At 30.0% G+C, this 27,555-nt stretch overlaps 8 protein-coding genes across 8 annotated transcripts; 2 read left to right on the top strand and 6 right to left on the bottom strand.

Annotated features, from left to right (window-relative positions):
• Positions 1-1,456: 1,456 nt before the first annotated feature.
• Positions 1,457-2,533, bottom strand: GO595_008025 (CAMK family protein kinase; the record flags this gene model as incomplete). Its single annotated transcript, XM_067921554.1, has 1 exon — positions 1,457-2,533. One exon carries the CDS (start codon positions 2,531-2,533, stop codon positions 1,457-1,459), a length of 1,077 nt encoding a protein of 358 aa, XP_067771859.1.
• A 202-nt stretch (positions 2,534-2,735) lies between these two features.
• GO595_008024 (cytosol nonspecific dipeptidase) lies at positions 2,736-4,214 on the bottom strand (the record flags this gene model as incomplete). Its single annotated transcript, XM_067921553.1, has 1 exon — positions 2,736-4,214. One exon carries the CDS (start codon positions 4,212-4,214, stop codon positions 2,736-2,738), a length of 1,479 nt encoding a protein of 492 aa, XP_067771858.1.
• Positions 4,215-8,246: 4,032 nt separating this feature from the next.
• Positions 8,247-8,876, bottom strand: GO595_008023 (nicotinamide/nicotinic acid mononucleotide adenylyltransferase; the record flags this gene model as incomplete). Its single annotated transcript, XM_067921552.1, has 1 exon — positions 8,247-8,876. The coding sequence occupies one exon, from the start codon at positions 8,874-8,876 to the stop codon at positions 8,247-8,249; it is 630 nt and encodes a 209-aa protein (XP_067771857.1).
• A 7,161-nt stretch (positions 8,877-16,037) lies between these two features.
• GO595_008022 (PH domain containing protein) lies at positions 16,038-18,557 on the top strand (the record flags this gene model as incomplete). The annotated part of the gene is made up of 1 exon (XM_067921551.1): positions 16,038-18,557. The coding sequence occupies one exon, from the start codon at positions 16,038-16,040 to the stop codon at positions 18,555-18,557; it is 2,520 nt and encodes an 839-aa protein (XP_067771856.1).
• A 1,240-nt stretch (positions 18,558-19,797) lies between these two features.
• Positions 19,798-21,393, bottom strand: GO595_008021 (U3 small nucleolar RNA-associated protein 6-like; the record flags this gene model as incomplete). The annotated part of the gene is made up of 1 exon (XM_067921550.1): positions 19,798-21,393. The coding sequence occupies one exon, from the start codon at positions 21,391-21,393 to the stop codon at positions 19,798-19,800; it is 1,596 nt and encodes a 531-aa protein (XP_067771855.1).
• A 2,080-nt stretch (positions 21,394-23,473) lies between these two features.
• GO595_008020 (ribosomal protein L24) lies at positions 23,474-23,884 on the bottom strand (the record flags this gene model as incomplete). The annotated part of the gene is made up of 1 exon (XM_067921549.1): positions 23,474-23,884. One exon carries the CDS (start codon positions 23,882-23,884, stop codon positions 23,474-23,476), a length of 411 nt encoding a protein of 136 aa, XP_067771854.1.
• A 421-nt stretch (positions 23,885-24,305) lies between these two features.
• On the top strand, positions 24,306-25,085 carry GO595_008019 (uncharacterized protein; the record flags this gene model as incomplete). The annotated part of the gene is made up of 1 exon (XM_067921548.1): positions 24,306-25,085. One exon carries the CDS (start codon positions 24,306-24,308, stop codon positions 25,083-25,085), a length of 780 nt encoding a protein of 259 aa, XP_067771853.1.
• Positions 25,086-25,479: 394 nt separating this feature from the next.
• On the bottom strand, positions 25,480-27,369 carry GO595_008018 (differentiation specific element binding protein; the record flags this gene model as incomplete). Its single annotated transcript, XM_067921546.1, has 1 exon — positions 25,480-27,369. The coding sequence occupies one exon, from the start codon at positions 27,367-27,369 to the stop codon at positions 25,480-25,482; it is 1,890 nt and encodes a 629-aa protein (XP_067771852.1).
• Positions 27,370-27,555: the final 186 nt, after the last annotated feature.

Genomic DNA, 27,555 nt, shown 5'->3' with positions numbered 1-27,555 from the left:
AGGCACTTCATATCCCAAAATTACACGTTTATATAATGTTTCTAGACTTTCAATTCTGACTTTATTTCATAGAATTTGTTATATTTATTTAATTATAGTTCCACTAGGTTTTCTGATGGATCAAGGACCACCGTGTCGAAAAGTTTCAGAAAGTGATTCAGATGCTATTGGATATAATTTTCCAAATGCTTCATATTCCATGTTTTGCCTAATAGTACTTTACGGAATCAGCCTTTGTCATCAGCAAAGATATGTAATCAGAAGTATTCTTTATTTAATTCTACTTTTGTCACCAATGCATATGATTTTTTGCGGTTATGATTCAGTTGCTCAAACTATTTTCACGCTTTGTTTTACTTACGTTCTTCACTATTATGCTCTCCGAGTTCCATTTTGGGTTTTGCATATCGAAAATGTTATTCTTCCAATATTTTCAATTGCACTATATTCAATTGAAAGTGACAAATTCATGGACAGTGAAATCATGATTCCAAGAGCAGTTCGTGCTTTGTTTCTTTGGATGATTGATTCATTTATGCTTATTCGATATCAATTGACAAGGTATGGTTTTATCAGTATTGGTCGACCAATCGACTTAGCCCTCGAAACTGATACCAAAACAGGTACATATTTTGCGATCATATCATCTGAGTCAGAAGATATATTCATGCGAAATGTAAAAAATGACTTGATGGACTCTATTATATCTATGCTATTTTCTCTCTTTGGACTGTTCTTTATTCGTTTGTTGTCTAATACCAAGGCAATAGTTGATATCGGTGTTATTTGATTTTAGTAAAATTTTTATTAAATCAAATTTTATGGCATGACGTTTGTTTGCAGCCGAAATAATACCCACCCTAGAATTTGTGGTTGCTAGGCATCTATACATATATATATAGTTTATTTAATTCTATAAATAATTGGTTTTAAATATAATATTATATAGTTCTTATTTTTTATTATTAAGTTTAATATATAATATATAAAATTATTAAAACATATTTTAAATTATTAAAATGAATAGTTTTTGCATTAACATCAATTCCTTCTTTATCTAAAAGTAATTTTACTATTTCTATATTATTATTTTCAATTGCAATATGAAGTGCTGTTTCAAATTATTAAAACATATTTCAAATTATTAAAACATATTCCAAATTATTAAAACATATATAAAATTTTTAAAACATATATAAAATTATAAAAACATATTACAAATTATTAAAACATATTCTAAATTATTCAAATGAATATATTTTGCATTAACATCAATTCCTTCTTTATCTAAAAGTAATTTTACTGTTTCTATATTATTATTTCTAACTGCTATATGAAGTGATGTTTCAAATTATTAAAACATATATAAAATTATTTTAATCATAAACATTAAATTAATAAAATACAAAAATTCTAATTTGTAAAATATCTATATATAATTATTTACAAAATAAAATCAGTTTTCTTTCATTTCTTCTTCTTCTTCTTCTTCATTTTCCAACATTTCCTTATCAATTTCTTTCCCCTTCTTAAACCATTCCGACTTCACAATCTCCTCAAACGAAGGCCTTTTGTTCGGGTCTTTTTGAAGAATATTTTTCAACAACGCAATCAAATGAGGCGAAAATCCTTTGTCTTCAGGAACATCCAATTCCTCAGTACTCAACAAATGCGTCACAGTAAACACAGTACTCACAACGTTTCGACCTTGTCCTAATTCAAGTCTAAAAGGTAAAAAATGAAAAATACAACTAAATAATGTTATACCATATGCCCAAACGTCGGCGCGTTTTGGGTCAAATGCATCGTCTTCACATTCTTCGGGGGAAAGAAATGCTGGAGAACCACGAGTGTCAATGAGCTTTTGATCAGGTTCATCAAGTTTAGATGAAACTGAAAAATCGGATAACTTAAATAATGTATCTGTAAATATTAATATGTTCTCTGGCTTAATGTCGCGATGAACAATGTTATGGGAATGGAGGTATCGAAGGCTTTCGGCAATCTCATAAAAACAGATGGAAAGTGTTTCCTCTGATGGATGCTCAGAATCTATGTAAGATTGAAGGGATCCTTTGTTAGCATAAGGGAGAAGCATGATAAGAGAATTGGTATAGTCATCTTCAATGATTTCAATTATGGGTATAATATAACGATGTGATATTGATGCCATGATATCAAGCTCACGCTGAACTGCAATGTAGGGTGGAGCTTCTCCACCAAGTGTTGGCCGCATAAGGAGTTCTTTGTCATATACTTTGGCGGCACATTTTATACCAGTTTCGATATTTTTAGAAATAAAAACTCGACTCATTGAGCCTTTTGCTATTTCATTGAGAAAAGTCCATTCGAATATTGTAGGATTTTCATTTTGTTGTACAAAAGTTGAGAATGAACAAACGTTTTTCTGTATTTGATTATTTTCTTCAATATTCCTTTGAGTATTAAGGGTTTCTTTTTTAGCGGATGAAGGACCGAATATCATTGGCTCTTGCGTAACTTTTTTGAGTGCTCCTGATTGGAAACACCCCATTTTTTTAGCTGGAGAATTTATTTCGTATGGGCTCGTATCGTTACAACGTATTTTTTTCGAAAAAGTGCATTGAATACGAACAATATTTTGTAAAGTGATCAAAAACTTAAATTGGAAGACATACGATCAAATTCAGCGGAATTCGAAAATTTCCCAGAATTGATCAACGGCATAAAAACGATGTTTGCTATGATACTTTTTTTTACTCAGCCCAATGCTTAATGATTCCGAGTGTTAATTGCCAGCACTTAGAAGCGGATTCAATTGAAACGTTTTCTTCGATTGTGTGGGCGCCATGGACATCAGGGCCAAATGAAATAGCCTCTAAGTCTGGATAGCCGCGGTTCTGTATGCAACCACATTCAAGTCCTGCATGGATACCATTAACTTGTGGCTTCTCGCCGAATAATTTCTCATAAACTTGAATTGAGAATTCAAGAATCTTTGAGTTGAGGGCAGCTGGCCATGGTCCTTGGATCTCATTTTCGGGGATGTTGACTTCAACGCCAGCAAGGGCGCCAAGTCCTCTATTGAACTCCTTGAGCCAGTCCATTTGTGTGCTCTCATTTGTACGTGCATAAACTTGAGCTCTCATCTTGTCGCCTTCGAACTTAAGGACTGATAATGATTGCGAGGTTTGAACAAGTCCTGCAATCTCTGGGTGCATACGAATGACACCATGGTGGATTGTGGAAATGAGATTGACAACTTTTTCGGTGTCGGCCTTGGTGGCTGGGAGTGCTGTTGGTGTGATCTCTGTGATCTCAAGTTTAGGATTCTTAAGCTCAATGGCCTTGTATTCGGCTAATAATTCCTTATGAGCAGCTTCAAGAGCTTCGGAAAAGCCTTCCTTAGCAACAACTTCACAAAGGCATTCACCAGGAATGGCATTGTGCTTGTCACCACCGGAAATTTTGACAAGACGATATTCAACATTCTTACGAGTGGCATATTGGAGAAGACGAACCATCCATTTAAGTGCTGAGGCACGACCTTCTTGGATAACAAGACCTGTATGGCCTGACATGAATTGGGAAAGCTTGACAAGAAGTGGTTTTCCATCAAATTTCTCACGCTTGACTTCATATTCATACCAGATTGTAAGGCTACCTGCGCAGGAGGTGATGAATGTACCCCAGTCTTCAGAGTCGAGGTTGAGCATTGACCTTGACTTAAGGAATGGTGGACCAGCTAATTTGGATGCACCAAGAAGACCAACTTCTTCGTTAAGGGTGATGAGGAATTCAAGCGGACCATGTGGGAATGTCTTTTCGAGTTCTAAAACTGCGAAGATTGTAGCAATTGCAATTCCATCATCAGCACCAAGAGTACTAACGCCAGATGTAAGCTTGCCATCAACAAGTTTAACTGGTACACGACCGTTATCGAATTCACCGACAGCAACGATATCAAGATGTCCTTGAAGAACAAGTGAAGGAACATTTTCTTTACCTGGTGTAGCTGGAATGGAAAGAAGAACATTTCCAGCTTCATCTTGCTTGACATCTGCGCCAAGTTCCTTACCCCATTTCATAACGGTTTCGATTGCTTTTTCGAGGTGGAATGATGGTCTTTCAACTTCGGTGATGGCTAAGAACCACTTGTAGAAAACTTCGTCTGCCTTTGGGAGTTGCTTAAGTAATTCAACTTTGCTTTGGCTGAGAAGAGCTGATGCTTCCATTAAAGTGAAGTGAGTAACCGCATTTTTTGCATTGTTTTTTGAAATGTGTCAAATATTCAAGCCGCAAAATGGAGCGATAGGCATTCAATCATCTCACAAACCTAAAAAACAATAACTTTACAACGTTGCATCACTTTTGATCGTTTCGTTGGAGGGTGACTCCTTCATAAATTTTCATTATTTTTCAATTTTTGACCAAAAATGTCTAGCCTTATTATATAAATTAGTGAAATACAAAACATTAAAGAAAAAAAAAATTACTTGTATGTATACATAGAAACATTTAGATAACAAAAGCGTCTAAGTATGAACTTCACTGCATCAAAGTTCTGAATGTAGATCATTCCCATAAAGCACCATTAAAGCTAATTCTATCCGGCTAAAATTTCTTTAAATTTAAAATTTGTGTCCAAAAAAATTGAGAGCGATGTGCTTGATTTCTTCTTTCTTAGCAACCCCAAGATCTTCAATCAGTTTTGTTTCCGATTATAAATAAAGGATTACCATAGGGAATTTGAATTTTGTATTTGTTTATTATAAAAGTAATATCAAAGTTACCCAAGCTGTTAAACTCAGATCGATGCCACATCCATGTGCAGCTTTTACTGATTTATGACAATTTGGATTTGATGAGTTCTTACAAAAATCGTCATTCCCTATGAGAACTAGTTTAACCCCAACTACTAATTGAGGAATTTCCAAAATAATCATAGAATAAAAGTAAATTCGGTTCAAAAACAAATTGTGCCTGCTGTATGAAAAAAAAATATAGAATGTAAATACTACTGCATACAATAACGTAAATGGTATGAGATATGTTTCAGTTACGATTAATTTATATAAATTATCAGCAACAGATTTCATATCATTTGTTTTGATCACAACAAGACAATGTACAAAAGGAATCAACTCAAGAAGAAGAACAAGGTCATAAATAATTACCTCCAGATAAGTAATATTCGCTAGGGTCATTAGGTGAAAGAACTTGAAAAGCTTTCTAATAAACGTTTGTTGTGCATTCTTTAACGGTCTTTGATTTATCATCAATCTAAAAAGATCTTATTGAGAAGACAGGATACCAAATTTCTACTTTTTTGTTTACTTTTAAATTTATTTTTCTAATAATTTAGCTATTTCAGCAAAATTATTTTCTTTTGCAAGTGAAAGCGCTGTTTTAATCAATTTTAATAAACTTTAAGCATGAAATTTGAATATAAAATTACCAAAGTAAACACCGAACACATGCAAATAACATTGATTTTATTTATATCAATTCCTTTTTTCTCAAGGAGCATTTTAACTATTTCAACATGACCACTTCTTGAAGCAAACATGAGTGCAGTAAAAAATATATTTAAGAAGCACCTTTTATTATATTTAAACTGATAATTATTAAAATAAACGTTAAATCAAAAAAATGAAATATTTGTTGCATTTATATCTATGTTTTTATTTGAAAGAAGTAGCTGAGCAACATCAGTATTACCTTTATCAGATGCATACATAAGAGCACTATAATGAAATTTGATTAAATACCAAATATATTTAATCAACAGCAAGAAAAAAGATGAAACACTAATTAATACAAAGAAAATCCGATTCCATTCATATTAATATCTTTTTCTTCAAGTAATATTTTTAATGTATCAATTCTATTCTTTTGGCACGCAAATATTAATGGTGTATCAAATAAAATTAATAAATTCCCAAAAACAGAAAAGAAACCTAAAATAGTTAAAACAAATGAAAATAAAATCGTCAAACAGTTGAAGTATTAATATCAATTTCTTTATGATTAAGTAACAGTTTTACAACATCTGGAGAACTAAATTTAGTTGCATAAGAAAGTGCTGCAAGAAATTGTATAAAAAGATTCCACTTGAAATATTTTAAACAAAAATCATAAAAATAAATACAAAATTAATTCATAAAATATCTTTAGCATTGATTTTAATATCTTTTCTTTCTATAAGTAATTTTACAATTTCAACAGTTTTATCAGTGAAATTCTGACATGCAACCATTAAAGCAGTTTGAAATTATTTGTTTAAACACCATAATTTTGGTTGAATCACATAAAAAAGGAAAAGACCTTTCAATATAATAAATAAACATTTTTCAAATTAATATTAATTTCTTTTCTTGTTAAAAGTAATTCAACTATTTTGTTGTTATCTTTTTTACATGCTTTTATAAGAGCTGTATCCTAATAATTTAATAAAATCCAAAAACTAAAAACGAATTTATATTGAATAAAATCATCATTACTACATTTAGAATTTACATCTATTCCAGTTCTATTTAAAAGAGTTTCAACTACTTCAGTTTGTGATCCAAAACAAGCTGCTATTAAAGCAGTCCCAAAGAAATTAAAAAAATATCATAAAAAGATAAAAAGAAACTTTATAAAAATCAAATTAAAATCCTGCTGCATGAACATCAATTCCTTCTTGATCAAGAAGAAGATTAACAATATCAACGTCTCCTAATTTACATGCAATGATAAATGGCGTATTAAAATATTTGAGTAAATTTTAAAATAGATATTTATATATCAAACAATCAAATTAAAAAACTTTTAATAAAACAAAAAAACTTTTTTTATATTGATATCAATTCCACTTAAATTGATTACGTATTTAACAATTTCGATGTTTTGTGATTTAATAGCTTGGAAAAGGATATCTTTCGGAACTTTTGCTTGGAAATGTTCTAAAATGTGTATATTTCCATATTTTATAGCTTTACCATATAATTGTTCATTTGATCTCATTTTTTTCTCTTCTAGAAAAGAAAGAATTTCGAAATTACTGTATTTAAGACATTTTTCTCCTAATTCTGAATTTTTTGGAATTTTTAAAATTTTGTTATCATAAAAATATTTAAAGATATCATTTCGATGAAATTGAATTGCTGTTTCAAATGCACCTTCAAATGATGAATGATTTTGTTCACATAAATGAATAATTTCAGTGCTTCCGCCAGCAATTGCATATTTACCTGTATTATTAATATTTGCACCATTCATATGTAAATATTTAAAACATTTAACTGCTGAAAAAAATGCTGCATAATCAATTAACGAGATATCCCATTTGATAATAAATGAATATCTTTCATAGTGTGATAGTTTGATTGTTTGGTTAAAATTAAAATCATTTTGTGATGACATTTCTTGAAGTTTTTCTATATCATCATTTCGAATAATATTTAAAACTTCATTTGGATTAACTCCTTCTTCAATTAATTGTTCATGAAGCTCAATATTCGAAGAATTTGAACACAAATAGTAATGAAGAGAATGATATGTTTTTTCTTGAAAATATTCGATACGTTGTTTAACATCATTGTCTACACTTTTAAAAAGTTCATTCATATTTTTAAATATATGATACATGAAAAAAATACTAAATGATTGAAAAGCACAAACACATTTTGTGAATATATTAATAATTTTATATTCATTTTTGGATTCTTCATCTTTCTTTTCGAGTAATTCTAGTAACTTTAGATAAATGCTTGTATTGCTAGCTTGTGAGAGAATTGCTGAACATATTATCTTACAAACAGTCATGTAAAAAGAATAAGGATACGTGGAATCAAATAGATTCATTATTATCTGAACTGAGCTCTCTAGGTTTTCCTCATTCAAACCGAATATAACACTTTCAATCTTAAGTGGGGAATCTGACCAGTTTGCAGAATTCGTCTTTGAGCTCGGCATGTGAAATGTTTTTGTTTTTTTAAGAATTTTCACAATCACTTTTAAGTAAACTATTAAAATACATTTTGAGAACTTTATTTTTGGAGAAATATCATTTAATTGACAGATTGGAGTTATTATATCATTTAAATAAATGATATTCCAACAAAAAAGAATTGATATTACTAATAAAAATATTTGTCATTAATTTGATATAAAATTATAGCAACTTAAAATTTTGAATCAATCATTTCATCTTCAATAAGATGATATTATCACACACACACACACACACAAAAAAAAAAAAAAAAAAAAGTATTTTTTCTTTTTTAGATTTCACTGTACAAATCATTTTCTTTGATGTATTTTTCAACAGCAGGTACAACCAGGCCACTTATTGACTTTTTATGACTTAAAAGGTTCCTCACGTATGTTGATGAAACAGCTTCCATTGGATTATCTTTGATTAGATAAACATTTTGCATGTGACCATTTAATACAGGAACTTGCTTAATAATTGAATCAAGTGTGTCAATTCTAGAAATGATACAAACACCAAAGTTATCAAGAATTTCATGAACATCGTCTGGATTCCATATTGGATTGTTCCATCTTAAAATTAAATCTGCTCCACATACCATGAACACTTTTGAATCAGGAAATCTTTCTTTTAGATTGTTTAATGTAATAATTGTTTTGGTCCATTCGGCATTGGAAATTTCAAAATCATTTACAGAAATCCAATCACTACCTTCAACACATTTCTCGCATAATTCTTTTCTTATAGGTGAACCCAAAAGTCCTTGTTTTTCATAATTTCCATGTGTTGGTGTCAAAAATCCATGAAATTCAGTAAAACCTTCTTCTTCCAATCTATTGCGTGCCAATGAAAGAAGGTTAAGATGTGCAACAGTTGGAGGATTAAAACTGCCTCCAAGGTTTAAAATACACTTCTTCATTAAAAATGATTTGTCAGACAAAAAAAAATCAAAAAACGAATTCTCCCGGGAGGAATCGAACCTCCGTCCCGGGATTCAAAGTCCCATGTGCTAACCATTACACTACGGGAGAGAATTCGAGAAACTCAATATATTTAAAAATTTGATATTATATTTATTGTCTCGATAGACGTTTAAATATTGTTAAATTAAAATGGAATTTAATCAAATTTGGAAAACTCAACTTAATAATATAACAATAAATCCAGATGTATATTCTATTTGTTTCAAACGTGATGGAAGTCAAATTATTGCAGCTTGTGCGAATGATCTATATTTTTTAGATCCAAAAACAGGAAATATTATTGACCAACGACGATCTCATCAAGCAACTATTTACTGTGTTAGATGCTCATATGATGGATCTTTTTTTGCATCTTCAAGTTCAGATGGGACAGTTGTTATTTGGCGCTCTTTAAACAATGAATCTTTTGCAACTCATGGCTCCAACGGTGCAACTAAAAATCTTGCTTGGTGCCCTACTAAGCCACTATTAATTTCATCCTCTTCCAAGGAATACAACATCTGGAATCCTGATGATCCACGTACCACACTAATTAAAACCAAGGAACACATTCAATCTATTACATTTTTGCCAAGTGGTGAATCCTTTATCATTTCTTATCAAAATGGTGTTATCAATGTTGTTTCATTAGAAAAACAAGAAATTTTACAAACATTTACATACTCCACAATTGTTACCAATGTTTATTCTACACTAATAAATGACAATGAAATCATATTAACATCTGATTTAGATTGTCGTATTTCAATGTATCGATCCACTGATCAAGCATTAATTGGTAAGAATTCACTTTCCTTTGAGTCTTTATGTTCTATATTCATCAAAGGCGAATCGAATTATTTTGGATTTTCAGGCGTTTCTGGTAAATTTACACTTTTCACGTCAACGTTATCATATCTTTGTGATTTCCAAATTGATTCTGATTGGGTTTGGGATATGGATGTTGATCATAATGGATGTGTTGCTATTGCCACACGTGAAGGTTTTGTTGAACTACGAAACATTAATTTTCTTCTTGGGTTTTCTAATTATGACAAATATGTCTCATATAAAACGAGTATTAACTCAATGATTTTTGATAACATTGAAACAGAAGAAAAAGAAAATTTAACATTTAATAAGGTCATTTTATCATTATCAATGTCATCACAATATTTATTAATACATTTTAAAGATTCATTAAATGTTTATAAATATATTAATACGGAAGATAATAAAATCATGAAAATATCTGAAGTTGGTGGAACATTTGAGAATTCATTAATATGTTTAACGAATGAATATATAATATATTCGATTAATTCACAAATGAATGTAATAAATTTAAATGGAAATTTTGTTTGTCAATTTGAGTTTAATAATAAAATAAATTATTTAACAAACGTAACATCAATTAATGATTGTGTTTTAGTCTCATGTGAAGATGGATGTATTTATTTCTCAATCATTAATCAAGATGAACCAATTCTTTTATATCAACATGAATTTCCTATTAAGTTTACATCGAAACAAGAATTATTAATTTCATTAATTGATGATCATAATAAATGTATAGTATTAAATAGTTTTACTAAGGAAATAATTAAAGAAATGGAAAACATTTATAGTTTCGCTTTTTCTGATAGAGTTAATGAGTTATATGTAACAAGTAATAAAAATACGATTTCAATACATTATAAAAATTATAAACCAAAAGAAATATTTGTCGAAGGTACAATTCTTACATTAATAAAAAATAAAATTGTTCTTTCGAATAAAGGATCAATTGAAATAATCGAAATCGAATTACCTTTAGAAGAAATTATCCAAAATAAAGATTGGAATAGTATTAATGATTTAATTATGATTAATCCTTCTAATAAACAATGGGATTATATTACTAAAGAATCATTAAAACAAAAGAATTTCGAAATCGCCAAAATGTCCGCTCCTTATACCAATGAAAGTTTTTCATTTTTTACATATGAAATTGCGCCAAATATTAATCCAACGAAATATGACATTGAATTATATAAATTTTTAGGCGAAGAATTAAAACAACCAAATAATAACAACAAGAAAAACAATGAAAAAAAGGCAAATGAACTTGAAGAAGTTGGAATTAATGAAGAAGCATTAACAATATATGCGAATAATGAACAATGGGATGAAGTATTACGATTAGCTCAAGAAAAACATCTTGAGCGAAACATTATTAATTATAATTTCCCTAAAGAATATTGTAGTAAAGCAGCCGATGTATTACTTAAAGCCGGACTTAATGATGGCGCGATTCGTATATTAAAGAAGAGTAATGACATCGAAGCGATTGCTAAAGCGCGTGTATACTTAGGGCAATGGAATGAAGCCATTAGTTTATCAAGACTTTATTCATCTGTATATAATATTATATATCCGAAATTCGGGCAATTATTATTCGAATCAGGAAAATTGTTTGAATCATTAATCTGTTTCTTTATACCAAATGATTATGAAGAACGTGAGAAAACATTACGCACATTAAAGGATACATATTCTAACACGTTTTCAAGTGAGAAATTATCATTTATTGAATTTATGTTAGGACTAAATAACAATGAAAAATATTGGATTTATCATAGTATATCAATTTGTTATTATGCGATTCATCGATTACAACAATATTTAATGACGCCTTTAAGTAACAATGAACTTATTGATATATTTCGACTTTCATATTATGTAATTGCATGTATTAAAATATATCCGATTCAAGGAATTCATATCGAAGATATATTATTACAAATGTTAACATCTTCGGCAGCTTTAGGATTAAAACGTTGGATTGCATTCGCATTAAAAGAATTAAGTTCGTATAACATCGATGAGTCTTCATCACGTATAGCTAAACAAGCAGTTAGGTTTAACAAAGAAGTAAAAAGTAATGACAAATTAATTGCCTGTAATTGTCCACGATGTGGAAAAGATTTTTATTCTACATCGAAATATCCGTTGTTAATATGTGGTAATTGTGGAATGAGAATAACTTTTAGTATGTATTCGTGTAAGCCAATTCCTTTAATACCAATCGAATATAAAGGAGATAAAAATATTTCGGAATTAATTCATATGCAACCATTAAATGAATTAAACGAAATACCAAATGTCGATGGAGTAACTGAGGATTACTTAATGAATACACCTGAGGATATGTTCGTAATACAAAAACTAAAAGATAAAGCAGAAGTGGATAAAAGATTTTATTTTAATAAGGAACAAATAGAAATTAGAGTTTGTGCAGTATGCGGTACTATAATGAATCAATTGGATTATGAAAATACAGCACTGGAAAATGAATGCTGCCCAATGTGCCACACAACAGATATCGATGAATATGAAAATATAGACGAATTGCCTAAATCAGATATACTTGAAATGCTTCGATCTTTCGAAAAAGATAGTCCTGTATCATTTTGATTAATAAGTAAAATGTTTTTATTGAAAATAATTTTTAATATTCGGAGAAAATAATTATTTCTAATTTTTTTTCTTAAGAATTCCAAAGATATAATAAAAAAGTTTATTGAAGAAGACGTTTAATGTTAATGTACGTTAAAGTTAAACATGTGGAGATTTGTGGAAGAGGGGCCAAGACTAAAGTTTCCTTTGAGAATTTCCCCATTTATGACAGCAGATCCTATGTACTATGATGTTTCTATTTTAGAACCAATAGAATTTCAAAGAGGTTCAATTTACCCAAATTTCGAAAGTCATTCGTCTTTCTCTTATTCAACAAACACTAACAATAATACAAACTTAGATAATTCAAGTTTTGATCTCTCAAATACAAGTGTTATAAAATCAATGAATCATTCAATATCATCATCAAGTAACTGTGTACGCAAAAGCTCAAGTTCATGTACAACTTTAAATTAGAAAGATATTGTTTGCAGTAAAAATGGTTTTGTTTTTATTTTTGTGATCGTGGTCAATCAATTAATTGATTTTTTTTTTTTTTTGGAAATGTTTGTGAAAGTTTTCATTTCCGTTCCTATAGATTTTATAAAAAAATCAAAGGTTTTGATTTGTTTTCTTTCTTCTTTCTGTTTTAGGGGATTACTGTTTGTAAGTTTCTATATTATTTTATTAATTATTGTTTTCTCGAAGTTAACAAATCCTAGGAATCCGAGGAATTATTTGATAAAAGCTTTCCTTATACGTATAAAACTTTAATTTGTAACTTACTTTATTATGGCTTTTATTCACAAAACTACGAAATAGATACTTGCTTAGAATTCTTAGCAATTCTTCAAACAAAAGTAGAAAAAATTAACAAAGAAGTTAACTCCAAAATTTTTGAAATTTTTAGCAAAAGCGTATCTAAAATTGATTCACAAGAAGCATATTATATAATAAACAAAATGATTGAACAGAATTTAGCAGATAAAAGTATTATTAAAAATATTCAATCAAAATATTTTGCACACTATAAAACTGAAGAGGAAAACAAAAAAAGAAATTATAATGATCCATTAGAAAAATATTTCTTTGATAATTATGATAAACTTTCAAAGAATGATTGGGAACTTCATAAGCAATACGTCACAGAAGGAGTTAATCCAAATGAAATTGCGAAAATAATTCGAAATGATGAAATCGAAAAATTTCAAGAAATTTCATCACAAAATGATTTTAATTTTAATCAAACAATTGAGCCATCACTTTATGAAAGAAGTTCATTTATTAATAAAGATAATGTTACATTAATTGATTATGCAGCATTTTTTTTCTTCAATTAAATGTTTTAAATATTTACTTATGAATGGTGCAAAATTAGATAACACGGGTAAATATGCAGTTGCAGGTGGAAATCTTGAAATAGTTCATTTATGTGAACAAAATAATTCATCATTTAAAGATACACTTGAAGCAATTGAATTTCACCGAAACAATATTTTTAGTTATATATTTGATAATAAAATTGAACAAAATAAACTTATAGAATTAGGAAAGAATTGGAAATTTGTTCCTTATAATATATTTTTTGGAAAAACACTCAATTCCAAAAAATATTTTAGTTTTTTCATCAGAATCAGGAGACGTTGAACTTGTGAAATATATTTTAAACCTAAAAAGAGTTAACATCAATGCAAAAAACATTTATTTATTTTATTTAAAATTTGTTGTTATGATTTGGAAATTCAAAATAATGTTTGGAATTCATTGATATTATTTAAAACTGCTCTTATGTTAGCATCTGAAAATGGTCATATAGAAGTTGTGAGACTACTTCTTGAGCAAGGAAGAATTGATGTTAATGCTAAAGATATTGATATGTTTTATTCATATTTTATATAAATATTTTGCTATTTCAATTTAATATTTGGAAATTATTTATGTTATTTAATACAGCGCTTATGTTAGCATCTTATAATGGTTATATAGAAATCGTTAAATTACTTCTTGAAAGAAAAGGTATTGATGTTAATAATAAAAATGTTTGCGTGTTTTATTTAGAATTTATTTTAATTCTTTGATATTTAAAAACAACATTTGGAAATTATTTGTATCCTTTGAAAATGCATTTATTTCAGCAACTAAAAAAAAGACAGAAATAGTTAAATTCTTTCTTAAACATAAAGGAATTGATATTAATACAGAAAATATTTATATGTCTTATTTAAAATTTCTTATAATAATTTTCATAAAAATATTTGTAATTTATTTCAATTATTCGAGGCAGCTTTTATTATAGCATCTAAAAGTGGTAAAATAGATTCTATGAAATTATTTCTTGAACAAGAAAAAATTAATGTTAATGTTAAAGATATTGAAACGTTTTATTCAGAATTTACTAAAATAATTTGATATTTCAAAATTATATTTGGAAATTGTTTGAAATATTTTATACAGCACTTATTTGGGCAACCATATTTGATCACATAGAAATAGTTAAATTACTTCTTCAACAAGAAGGTATTGATATTAATGCTAAAACTATAAATTTATTATATTTAAAATTTATTTTAATAATTTTGGATTTCATAGTAATATTTGGAAATTATCAAAAACATTTAATACAGCACTTTTGCATGCATCTGAAAAAGGTCATATAGAAATAGTTAAATTACTTCTTGAACAAGAAGGAATTGATATTAATGCTAAAGATATTTATTTGTTTTATTTATAATTTATACTTCAAAATAATATTTGGAAATTATTTAAATTATTTAAAACAGCACTTATAGTTGCTTCGAAAAAGGGTAATACAGAAATAGTTAAATTACTTCTTGAACAAGAAGGAATTGATATTAATGCTAAAGATATTTGTCTGTTTTATATAATATTTATTTTAATTATTTAAAGTTTTATAATGGTTTTTGATAATTATTAAAAATATTTAATACAGCTATTTATGTAGCATGTAAAAAAGTGAACATAAATATAATGAAATTGCTTTCAGTCCAAAATGGGATTGATATTGAAAATAGAGATATTTATCTATTTTAATTATTTCAGCACTTCTGGGGGCGGTTTTTAGAAATCATTCATATCAAGAATCATATAAAATACTTCAACAATTGTTGGAAGAATTCCAGGATTTTGAATCGAAGTTGAATAAACATTAAAATTTATTAATATAATAAATATTAAGACATTAGAAAAATGGAAACTCAATATAATTATATACCATTTAAAAAATATAATGTTCAACATATATGATGTGCTATATTTTTTAATCAAACCTAGAATATCAAATTATTAATTAGAGTTCTCATGTAGGGACAAGCCGGTCAACCTGCAGTCTCATTCAATGCAATATGTGTAAACATTTTTTTGTACTTTTTTATATGAAATTTTTCTATATAATATATTTTATAATGTCATTTTATTTTTGAATAATTAATTCTAGAAAATCAAGATGAAATTCTTAAGTGAAATAACATTATTTAAATTTGACCTAAAAATATCTGAAAATTAAGTTTGTAAAGTTATAACATTATAATATTTATCATAATGCATTAATTACATATCATCAAAAACATTAAAGTTCATACGTTATGAATTTTTCGATATCTTTTATATCACGTACGTTTAAAATATTCCCAATAATGCCAGCCAAGGCCCCAGCACCAAAAATGGAAGGCTTCCTCATGAAAAAGGGTTGGTTTAACAACTGGAAAATGAGGTATGTCACTTGTTCTGATCAAGTTTTGATTATATATAAAACCAAAGGAGATGAAAAAACAGGTCATGCATTTAATGTAATTGATTGCGACGTTAAAAGAATAGACGCAAAAAGATGGAATAGGAAATTTGTTTTTAGACTTAAATTTGGAAACAAACGCTTATATCTAGCAGCAGAAGATGAAAATTCATTGATCAAGTGGACGAATTCAATTCGTGGTAAAGTTCAGCGAGCATCATTACTTGGAGCTAATGCGATGCGTTGCATTCAAAATGAAAAGAAAAGACCTTCGACAATGGCATCTTTATCAAGAGCTGATTGTAACCAACTTGTGGCTTTTCAAACCAAAGAATTCGAAAATTCGTTGACTTCTGTTATAAAATCCAGAGATGACCCTGAAGCTCAATTTAAGTTTGCTGAAGTTTGTGGTGAATTTCTTGCTTTAGCTCACACAAGAGGACAAGGCTTGTTTGATAGTGACACAATCAAAGAAATCAGCGGTATGAACGTTGTTAAACTTACTTACAAGCAAAGGAAGAATTATCTCAAAAGAATGAAAATTATTCAATTCCTTCAAACAAAGCATTTGGATAACGTTTACTTCCCATTACAATGTTTGATTGATTACGGTGGGAAAAGTCTTTTCTTTGAGACGAAAATTGATGGTAATGAAAGTTTATCACCTGAAAATGTTCAAATTCTTTCTTCCCTTGGTCTTGATCCATCCAAAACCAAAGCTATTCAAGATAGAGATGGTAAGTTATGGATTCTTGACGCTAAAACCAAAGTAAAAAGGGCAAGTAAAGATTCTGTCAAATCATTTATCAAAGAACTTGATTCAATGCAGTTATTTGTTTTTGATTCTCAATCCCTTACTGAACAAATGAGATCTCATAACATCCCTGTTTCGAAATTACCATTACTAGCTGAAATGTCCATGATTCCTTCAATTAGAGTTCTTCTTCAAATTGAAATGATTGCTCGTACATGCAAGCAGATCATTAGCGAAAAACTTTCAGAGGTAGAATCCACTGAATGGACCACCCAAATCATCAATTTCTATAACCTCATTCTCGGCAACGACGATAGCGCTGTCACTTTTTGGGAAGGAACGTTAACTCCAAGAATTCAAGAAAAGTTTGGAGTCGAAATTACTCGACAACTTCCATTATTACACTTACCACAACTTTTCTTTTCTCTTCAATTCCATACTGGAGCTGATTTTAAAGATGTTTCAACATATGATTTCACTGAACCCAAACCAATACATTTCGATAGTTTAACTTCATATAACTCTGTTCCTCATCATTTCTTAATAGAAATATGTTCTTCTATTCGTGGACTTAATAATGAAACATATAAACTTCTTGAAAATGGTTTTTATGATGAAGCTATGTTATCTCTTAATAACTCTGTTTCACTATTCCAAAGTATTTATGGAGACGAAAGTATTTTTGTTGCATCTGGATTATCATTATTATCACAAGCATATCTTGGACTCGGTGATACGAAGAAAGCTAACGTATGTGCACGTGGAGCTATAGGTGCTGGACGACATTTTCATGCAGGGCTTATTCCAGCATATTTAACATTAATTTCGACATGTCCATCTGAAGAAATAGAAACATACATGAACACTGCGTTAGAAATAGTCAAGTTCCAACTTGGCGAATTACATTGGTTTACAGCTGATATATTAATGAGTTCTGCAAGTGCATTTCAAGAATCTGGTGATTTTACCAAAGCGGCCAATTATTCCCAACAAGCCCTTAAGATATGTCATCCACTACTTGGTGCTGGCCATCCTAAGACAGCCCAGTGCACATTATTGCAAGGGAAAATCCAGCGCTCCATGCGGCAGTTTGCATCGGCGCAACCGTTAATCGAGCAATCACTTTATTCGATGACAGCAGCATTTGGCAATGATTCACCACAAGTTGCAGAATGTTTATTTGAGCTTTCTGATGTGTTAATTGATTCTGGGCGAACACTTGAAGCTGAAGAACATTCACTTAAATCACTTTCTATTCGTATGAAACATTTTAGTAATGAAAGTCCACTAATAATCGAATGTAATCAACAACTTGCATTAATTAATGACTCACTTGGACGCACTGAAAAAGCGTTTTCATATTATCGAACACTTTTAAGCTACTTAAAGAACATCGAAGACGAATCGTCGTTCGATGGAATTGTTAAAGTGATTCGAAACATGTTATGTCTCTACTTTAGGAATTGTAGCACAGCAGAGAAACCAGTAATACATCAAATTAGAAGAAAGAAGGTCGAACAGGAGCTGATGAAAGACGCACTGCAAAAGATGTTGGACGGTGACCCAATTACTTTGGTAACCGAGAAATTGAGACATTACCTCCAAACTGGAGAAACATGCGACTTCGAAATGTTGGCTGCTATTTATCACATAGCAATCGACGATATAAAGGAGTTGAATTGGCTCGAAGAACATTGATTTGATAAATGTGAATTTTTGTATTTTTTGGATGTTATTAAAATTGGATTTTTTGATAATGAATTATTTAGAAGAAAATATTTAACATGTTATAAATTCACTCTGATAAAATCTTTTTTAAGTTATGTTTGTTCTGTAAATTTGGAGAAAAAGTTGAATTTGTATTTATTTCGTTTTCTTTTTGAACTTGCATTAAAATCCAGATCTTAAAAAAAATTATCTATGATTCGTTCTTAAATTTCACTTTATATTATTATTTTAAAAAAAAAAAAATCTTTTATCCTCCTCTGAATCATTAACATTACTGTTAGTTTCGAAACTGACTGGAATAATGATAACATGATATTTTTCTTATGTGACATTTTCTCCTTTCTTCACAAAGAATTTAATTATAAAGCATTTTAAAACATTTCGAGAAATATTTTATTTTTATTCAAGAAACATAATGCTTAGCAAAGTTACTATTTTACTTATTTTCAATTGCGAGTGCATAATATTTCGCCTATTTTGAATTCAAAATAAAACAAATAAATATCTTTACCATTGATGTTAATTCCTTTCTGTTCAAGAAGTAATTTAACTATTTCTGTGTAACCATTTGTAGATGCAATTATAAGTACTATATAAAATATTTTTTATAATATCCAAATATTATTTTGAAATTTTACATTATTAAAATAAATACCTAATAAAACAAATAAATATCTTTAATATGAACATCAATTATCACAATTTGAAATTGTCAATTCTAATTCCCATACAAAATAAAAATTCATATAAATTTTATTGATTCATTGAATAATGGATTTTCTAAATTTGAATATGTAATCTAAAGACAAAATAGGCTCACATTTAAGTTACTGAAGTTTTTTACTTAAAATCCTAATGCAAGACTATATATTTTGCGATATATTAATCTCTTTTCTTGGACGAAATGATTGTCTCTACAGAAAAGAAAGTGTTTTTGATAATTTCATGTTTAACCTCTAGGAGGAATAAAACTTTATCTAATTAAACGTAACTTTTATAACTGTAATATTTTATACACTTCTTTCCTAACTTATTTAAATTAACAATTTCTTCTTAATAAAAATATTATACCGATTAAATGTAATAACTGTTTCATATAATGAATGAATTCATATTTCACTGTGCGATCTAAGTACAGATCCTGAAGTTACATTTGATAAAAACACTTATTCCAATAATAATAAAACAATTTTTTATTATCAAAATATATCTATTTACAAAACCTTTCCTGATATTCTCTATTAAAGCTGATAGAGTCCTCAAGGTTTCTATTTGCTCTTCTTCGTATTGCCTCAAGTTTCGTCAAATTCTTTTGGTCATATTCAAACTGACAATAGTCGAGCCAAACTTTGTCATTGTTCGATCCCCATTTCGTAGTGTTTAGTTCGTGCAAACTTCGAATTTTTGAGTTATCGACAATTTTTTGGCTTTTAAGTATTTCGATTGAAACGTCGATGAATTCTGGAATCGGAACAATAATTGGCATTAACTCATTCATTAGGTCATATGCAACTTCTTCTCCGTATTGTAACAATGTGAATTTTAATGCTTTTGCAATTGATTCCGGTTTGATGTAAATAGCCTTTTGTTTAAGGATCATAATCCATTGTTCTGGTGGAATTTCTCTGACGGCTAAACAAAATACAAACTGATCATTCAATTCAGGCGTGTTAAATTTCTTAAGAAATTCTTCGCTCAAATTAATAAACGTATCGTTGTCGCTAACGGTCTCATTCAGCAAACGTAACTTTAACCGTCGCATTTCGGGTGTCAAATCGTCAGTGTTCAAGTAGTCCGAAGCTTCTTGGTATTCCTTCATGTTAAGAAGGAGTTCAACAAATGTAGCAACTTCGTTGTCATCAAATTCACCAATGTCATCAAGAATTTTTATCATTTCTTTCGGATTATTGTTTTTGCCAAGATATTCAGCATATTTGATCTTAAGCTCGCGTGAAGGATATTCTTGGATGAACTGTTCAAACTTGCCTTTGGGATTAGGATCGATCTCGGCAATGTAACAGAGAACATTTGGATCTTTGGTGGCAATTCCAAGATTTATGATTTCATCTGTTTCTTTCTCATATTTCTTGAAAAGTTCAAGGAAAAGGCGGACAACCTTTGGCTTGTCGTTACATTCGGAGAGAGCATTCTTAAAGATAAGAAGAGGCGCTTTGGTTGTATCAGAATTTTCAATAATGTTTTGAATTTCTCTTCTTCCTTCAATTTGTTTTGTAAGAGCAAGAATTGATTCGGCATATAACGCATATAAACTAGGTTTTCCAGGTATTTTTTTGATGGCTTGTTCCATATATGATTTTGCTAATTCATGATTTCCGTTTTCATACATTTCCCATTTGGCTGCCCTCTTCCATAACTTTGGCTCGTGACCATGAAGACGAACACATTCTGCAAATGCTGAATTTAATGATTTAATGGAATGTGTTTGTTGACAAAAATCAAAGTATGCATTCCAAACATCGAGGTTTCCTGAAAATCTGTGCGTGGCCCTTCTGAAAATTGAATGGATGTGCTTTGGCCAATCAGAATCAGAAAGAAGTCTTTGTGTAGAATCAATTCCTTTTTCTGCTTTTCTTTGTTCAGTCAATTCCATAACAGCTGTTTCATACTGAATATAATTCATGAAGTTATCAATTTGTACATATTTTGATTGTAACTGGTATTCAAAAGAACGTCTTTTACGAATTATTTCTTTGACTTCTGGCTGAGTAAATATCCCGATTGAGATAAGTTGTTCAAATGTTGGAACATATTTTTCTAATCTTTGCTCCACATTTTCGGAAGCCATTGATTATGGTCGGGAAGGATTGAATTGGAACGAATTGTCGAAAAAAATTGTGAAAAAATTATATTGTCTTGTTTTTCAATAACCACAGAAATTATTGAAAACGCCTTGTGAAATATTTCAGTATGTACAACAGCTTTTTGAGTCATGCCTTGATCAAGACCACATAAAGGCTGCATATAAGAATAAGAAAACTTTTTACTTGCGTTTTCATATGGTTTAACTTCTTTAATTGCCATGAACGAAAATGCATTAAAATTGCATTATTTATTTCAAAATCTCCATTAAAGTTATTTCTTATAGTTTTATAGGTAAATACAGATCTGTACTCTATGTTATTTTATTGAAGTTGAATGTTAAAAATTTATCAATATCGAAATATATTAAATTTTATTTATATTAACAAAGAATGCATATCAAGCATTTTCTTCTTGTTTACACTTTTTTATCAACTCTTTTAAGTGTAAAACTAATGCTGTAACCGCCGAAGAAGCATATTCAAACTTATGCGAAAGTGATTTCGGAGAATATGTGTCAATAAAATATTGCAAACTAAAGATATTTGGCAAATCCGATGTCAAATATATCCCAAGGAAAAGAGAAAACACGTCATCGAAACTTAAGAATCGATTTTGGTCGTCATCTTTTACGAACAAAACTCGCGATTCACGAACATATGATAAAGCCCTATCCACATAGTATAGCGCGTCGACCGGGTTTGTAACGAAAGATGAAACGTTTAGGTCAATAGCACCATTATTTAAAATTTGAAATGAGTGAATAAATTCTCGAATACTAATTTCCGGTTTTATAGGAAAATCATCTGGAAACCGATAGTTCTTTACTGGTATAAGTGATATTTTCGATATGTATTCGAAGTTGCTATTTAAATCAAGAAAAAGAAAATTCGAATGCTTCTCGTATAAACGGTCGAAAATGATGCGATAGAAAATCATCAGCGAAACACTTAACTCGTTTGTTGTTTTAGACTGTGCATTAGGTATTATAGAATAACAAAAATCAAAAACTTGACTAACAAAATTAGAGTTAGGAATAGTTCCAATAGTTTCAACAAGATTATCAATTTTCTCTAAAAGTTGTGTTTGGCTAGAAAAAATGGCTTTAGATATGTAGGTTTCCTCTGGAACACATAGAGAGTATGATAATGAACTATCAAATTGTTTCATTGCATTTTCAATAGCTTGATCAAAATAACTTGGGAAATCACAAACCCATAGTGGTGGCTCAAGACTTTCCAAAAATTTCACGTTACGATGTAAATATGATTGTAACCGATGAATTTTAACATTAATCTTTTGATATGATATTGGTTTACTTTCTGTGAAAAAAGATTCAGGTATCTGTATAACTATATTGTTTGGTATGATTGACGCATAATTAGTGAATAATTTTAACAGCTTTTTAGCATCATCCATGTGATTCATAATTACGTTTAGTGTAACACTAAGTGATTTTACTTCCAACTGACGTATTTTGTAACTTACATATTTGACTTTTCTTTTTGATGTAAGAATTAAATTATCTCCTTCTTTAAAATTTGCAAGTTTTATGAGTGACTCTTGGGACTTGCTCATCATAGCCTCGACAATTTTGTGTGACTTCTTATCTAATTTTTTTATTAAAGAAGTTAGAGGATTTATCATATTTTTAATTTTACTAGAATTTTGATTTTTTGGAGATTTGTTTTCTTGGTCAATGAAAAAGAAGTAACGACTGAGATTTTGATTTTTGCTTAGCCAGTCTTGGAAATTTTGATTATTCATGAAAGAATAGGCTTAAGCAAAAGTGACAAACCGTTCAATATTATATTAACGGTCGATTTACAGTAGATCTATAAACACAAAAATATGATACACAAAACTTACATTAAATGCACATAAAAAAAAACAACAACAAAAAAAAACAAATGAATTTCTTCAATTAAAGAATAAAAATTTTTTTATTCATTTTATTTAGTTGTGATATGACTTCAGTCGATGGAATCTTTTGAAAAAATCCAAAATGAAACCATGTGGAAAATCTGGTGACAATATAAAAAAATATCTGGAAAACAAAGAAATCTTTACTTTGACCTTCCAAGTTTTTGGAGAGCTTTTTCACGATTTTGACGCTTTTTCTCTATGAGGTTCTTACGATATTTATCCATTTTGATCTTTGTGATTACAACATTAGAAGGATGGATTGGGATGAAAACTGTTTCATTACTGATCTTTTGTTTCGTTACAGATTCAATGTTAATACGCATTGAAGAGAGCTTGACAGCAACAACGCGTCCTGTACGCTTTTTCATTTGTCCACGTACGACCTCTACTTCATCATCACGACGGATAGGAAGACGTTTGATTCCGTATTGTTTCTGTAGATCCTTATTAAGTGGAGCAGACATTGCAATGTGCTTTTCCTCTTTTGTTGCATTGAAGAAAGCTTTGCGAACCTTACGAGCCTGTGATGAAACGAATGGATTTGTTTTCATATGTCAAAGGAAGGACCATAAACTTTAACGGTCTCACAAAAAACGGTGACATTTTTATCCATTAATTGGCATGAGAAAAATTGTGAGAAAAAATCAATATCGCCTATGACACAAACATTTTCTCACAATTTTATCTATCGTTTGATATGTTTGCCTGGACGAAATTTCACTCAATTCACGTTAAACCTTAAGCTAGAATACTTTTAAAAACAAGATTTGGTTTAACTAAATATATTTAGCAAGAATGAAATGCAATAATACTTTCTAAATCTGATAATCTCTAGAAACCATCAAGTTTCAATGTAAAATGAGCGATAAATATTCTTTCAAAAAAAGCAGTTATTTAACAAACTCACTTTTGTTGAATTTTATTGAAACGACTTTTTGTTTGCAAAATCAGCGTTTTTCAATTAGGATAAAAATGGACTACGTCATCCAGATGAACCTTCTTTCAGTTAACCTATCGCAAAGCATCCTTAGCAACTTTGCTAAGCTAAATCAAGACATGTTTTTTGTTGATATAGCATGTACTGGTTCCACTCAATCCATCAAAGCACCAATTCATGTTTCTACTTCAACAATAAATCAAAAAGTCTCTCTTGTAGCTAGGTGTGAAAATATGAACAAAGCCTGTATGTATTTTTCGTTTTCTATAATTTCACCAAATAGCCAAAAAATGATTGTATTTGCAAAATCTAAAATTTTATTAGCTTCCCTCCAAACAGGAACCGAAGTTCAATTGGAAGTACCTCTTATGGCTAAAGCTAGCCAAGTGGCATCGATTTCCTTAATGTGCTTAATTCAAAATCATGTAAGTAAGCGATCAAATACAACTGCAAAATTTTTACCATCACCTCAGCTCCAGCTGCCAGCAAGACGCGAATATCAAAATTCGTCCACAATTCATTTTCGAAAATCTTTGCCAATTGAAAATGGCCCTGATCACGTTGAGAGGCAGCATTCTTCCACATCTAAAGTACTTACGTCACGCCCACATCGATCTAATTCAAAAAGAAAGCACAATTCCATTCATATTGATTCAGACAATCTCAATAAGTCAGACACAACTCCTTCACAATACGGAGTTTCTTCAGAGAATGCTAACGGTTTCAATTATGATCAAAATGCAAACCCACAACTCCAAATTGGTGAAGCACATTTTCACAAAGAAAAGAAAGTCAGAAGCCAATACTATTTTTAAGCCGCACATATAGATATACGGTGTCTTAGTGTGACCACAAGACAACGGAACTGTTAAAACAAATTTTCAATAAAATGATAAGTAAATAATACAATTTCTTATTGTGAAGTGACTAAACGTCTTTAAACGGTCTCCTGTCTTTCATTTGTTAACAAATGAACAATTGCTGTGTCTGACATTTATGTACCTATTTCTTCGTGAACTTACAAGGATTCACAAATAAGAAGTGTCTAAAACAGTTTCCAAATAATTTTTTACAATATAAAATAAATTTAATTTAATCCATTCGATGTCAGACACAGACTTCCACAAATTGATGAGCAAACGATGGCGTCGGCGTGCGTATGTTTGGTAATCACAAAGACAGCGATAAAGAAAACTTTGACTTTATTAATTATTTCTTTTTCTTTTCCTTCTTTTCCTTTTTCTTGTCATCTTTTTTCTTCGACTTCTTGTCGTCTTTCTTTTTCTTTTCTTTCGTCTTCACAAACATATAATCACTTCTTACATCGGATAATGTTGTGCTCTTCTTTTGGTTATCCGAGTGCTTTTGTTTGTACAGCTTCAGCACCTTCTTCATTGAGTCATCTTTCTTGTCTTTCTTCGATTTAGGAGTTAAACTAATGAATTCATCCAAATGCTCGAGATCGTCAAAAGTCAACTGGAATTCTTCAAGCGAACCAATGAGCTGCTCTGGTTTTTTCTTTAGCGTCTGGAGTTTGTTAATAATTAATGATCCTGCGCAATCATATAATTCATCGTGTGTAATTCCGCATGTATTTTGTAGTCGCGATGATATCTCTGTTCGATATCGATCAAGTTTATCATGTTTGCTAATAAATCCGTAGAACTTTGGTAATGTCAAAGATGTGATTGGTGATTCAGGATCAACATACAATGAAGGTATCAAGCATGAAACCACACACTCGGGATTCAACAAGTCCCAAGAGTTAGTTGATCGCATTACGGTATCGATTTCATCACCAATAGATATGTTATCAAGTTGTTCGAATAAGTCATGATGATTCGAAAATGTTATATTCCCTTCAACGAACAATGGTACAGCTGAGTAATCGCAGAAAAAGGCATTAAACTTCTCGTCGATTGTCGATTCCTCAGAAAAGATTTTCAGGGTGGCCGTTATGTTGTCGGTTATTTCGACATCTTTTTCAAAGAAATAACTGCTGCCGGTCCAATATTGAAGAGAATTGATGGCGTAACGAATGTCCCCTTTGGATTCATTCGCAATAAGCTGAAGTTGTTCATCCGTAATTTCAATCCCTTCTTCAGTGCTAATATGTTTGAGGCGTTCAAAGATTTTATCTTCGGGAGGTTCAGAAAATGAGACACTTAATGAGACTTTAAGAAGTGGTTCAACCTTCTTGTCATTGATGTTGTTACAAATACAGATGATAGGAACTTTGGTCGTCTTGGCAAATGAACTTAATGTTGCTATTCCTCCTCTATCTCCACTTGACATTCCATCAACTTCGTCAAAAATTAATACAGTCTTGTTCATTAACTTTTTGGCTTCTTTCGGTTGGAATGTTAAGGAATCTGTTGTATTGAATATTTCTTGAAGAGCAGATTTGGAACGAACATCACTAGCATTAAACTCATTAACAGTATACCCACAGAGATTACATATTAATGAAGCTGAAGTGCTTTTTCCAATTCCTGGCTTGCCACTGATAAGAGCAATTTTTTTATCTTTCTTGGAGAAATTTGTTAGCCAGTCCTTTAATTGGTTAATTGGGCCTTTATTACCTATGATATCTCCAAGTGACCTCGGACGATATTTTTCTGTTAAAAGTGAAGATATTGGAAATTGTTTTTCTGATAACTGAATTCCTTTGGACTCATCTTCTTTCTCTTCAGCCTTTTCTGCCTTTGGTTGGTTTGGATTAGAATCAGATATGATTTTGAATAAACCTTCTTGATCAATAATTGGAATATTTTTCTTTTTAGCATCTTCAAGTTTCTTTGGCCCAACTTCTTGGCATCCTCTAATGACAATATCAGTTTTTCCACTGATATTGGAAAGTACTTTTCCGCCATATTTTTCAATGAGATCTTTTGCTTCTTCTCTACGTAAAGAAGGAAGAGTACCGGTGATAACGAAATTTAAATCTTTAAGACAACCTTGTGTACCGATAGGAATTGGAATTTGACCATATTGAGGTGGATTATCTCCCATCCCATAACGAAATCCGGTGTTATAAGTAAAAGTGGATGTTGCTGGTGGTAAAGGTGGTAAAACCTTTGCAACTTTTCTAGGCGGCATCCTTTATTCGAAATAAAATCGGTTTTGACAAATGTGAATTGCTTTTATTAAACGGTTTCTATTCAATACAAACGTTCGCTTGAAGAAGGAACAAACGTTCACTTTTTGGAGTAAAGAAATCGATTCTCATGAATCAATTATTACTCATGTGAAAAAATGAAGTGTGATCGCTTCAATACATTGGCG

Source organism: Histomonas meleagridis (genome assembly GCF_020186115.1).
Source record: "Histomonas meleagridis strain 2922-C6/04-10x chromosome Unknown contig_6, whole genome shotgun sequence".
Lineage (NCBI taxonomy): Eukaryota > Parabasalia > Tritrichomonadida > Dientamoebidae > Histomonas > Histomonas meleagridis.
The sequence above is the reverse complement of the archived record's forward strand: the minus strand, read 5'-3'. Positions and strand labels throughout refer to the sequence as shown.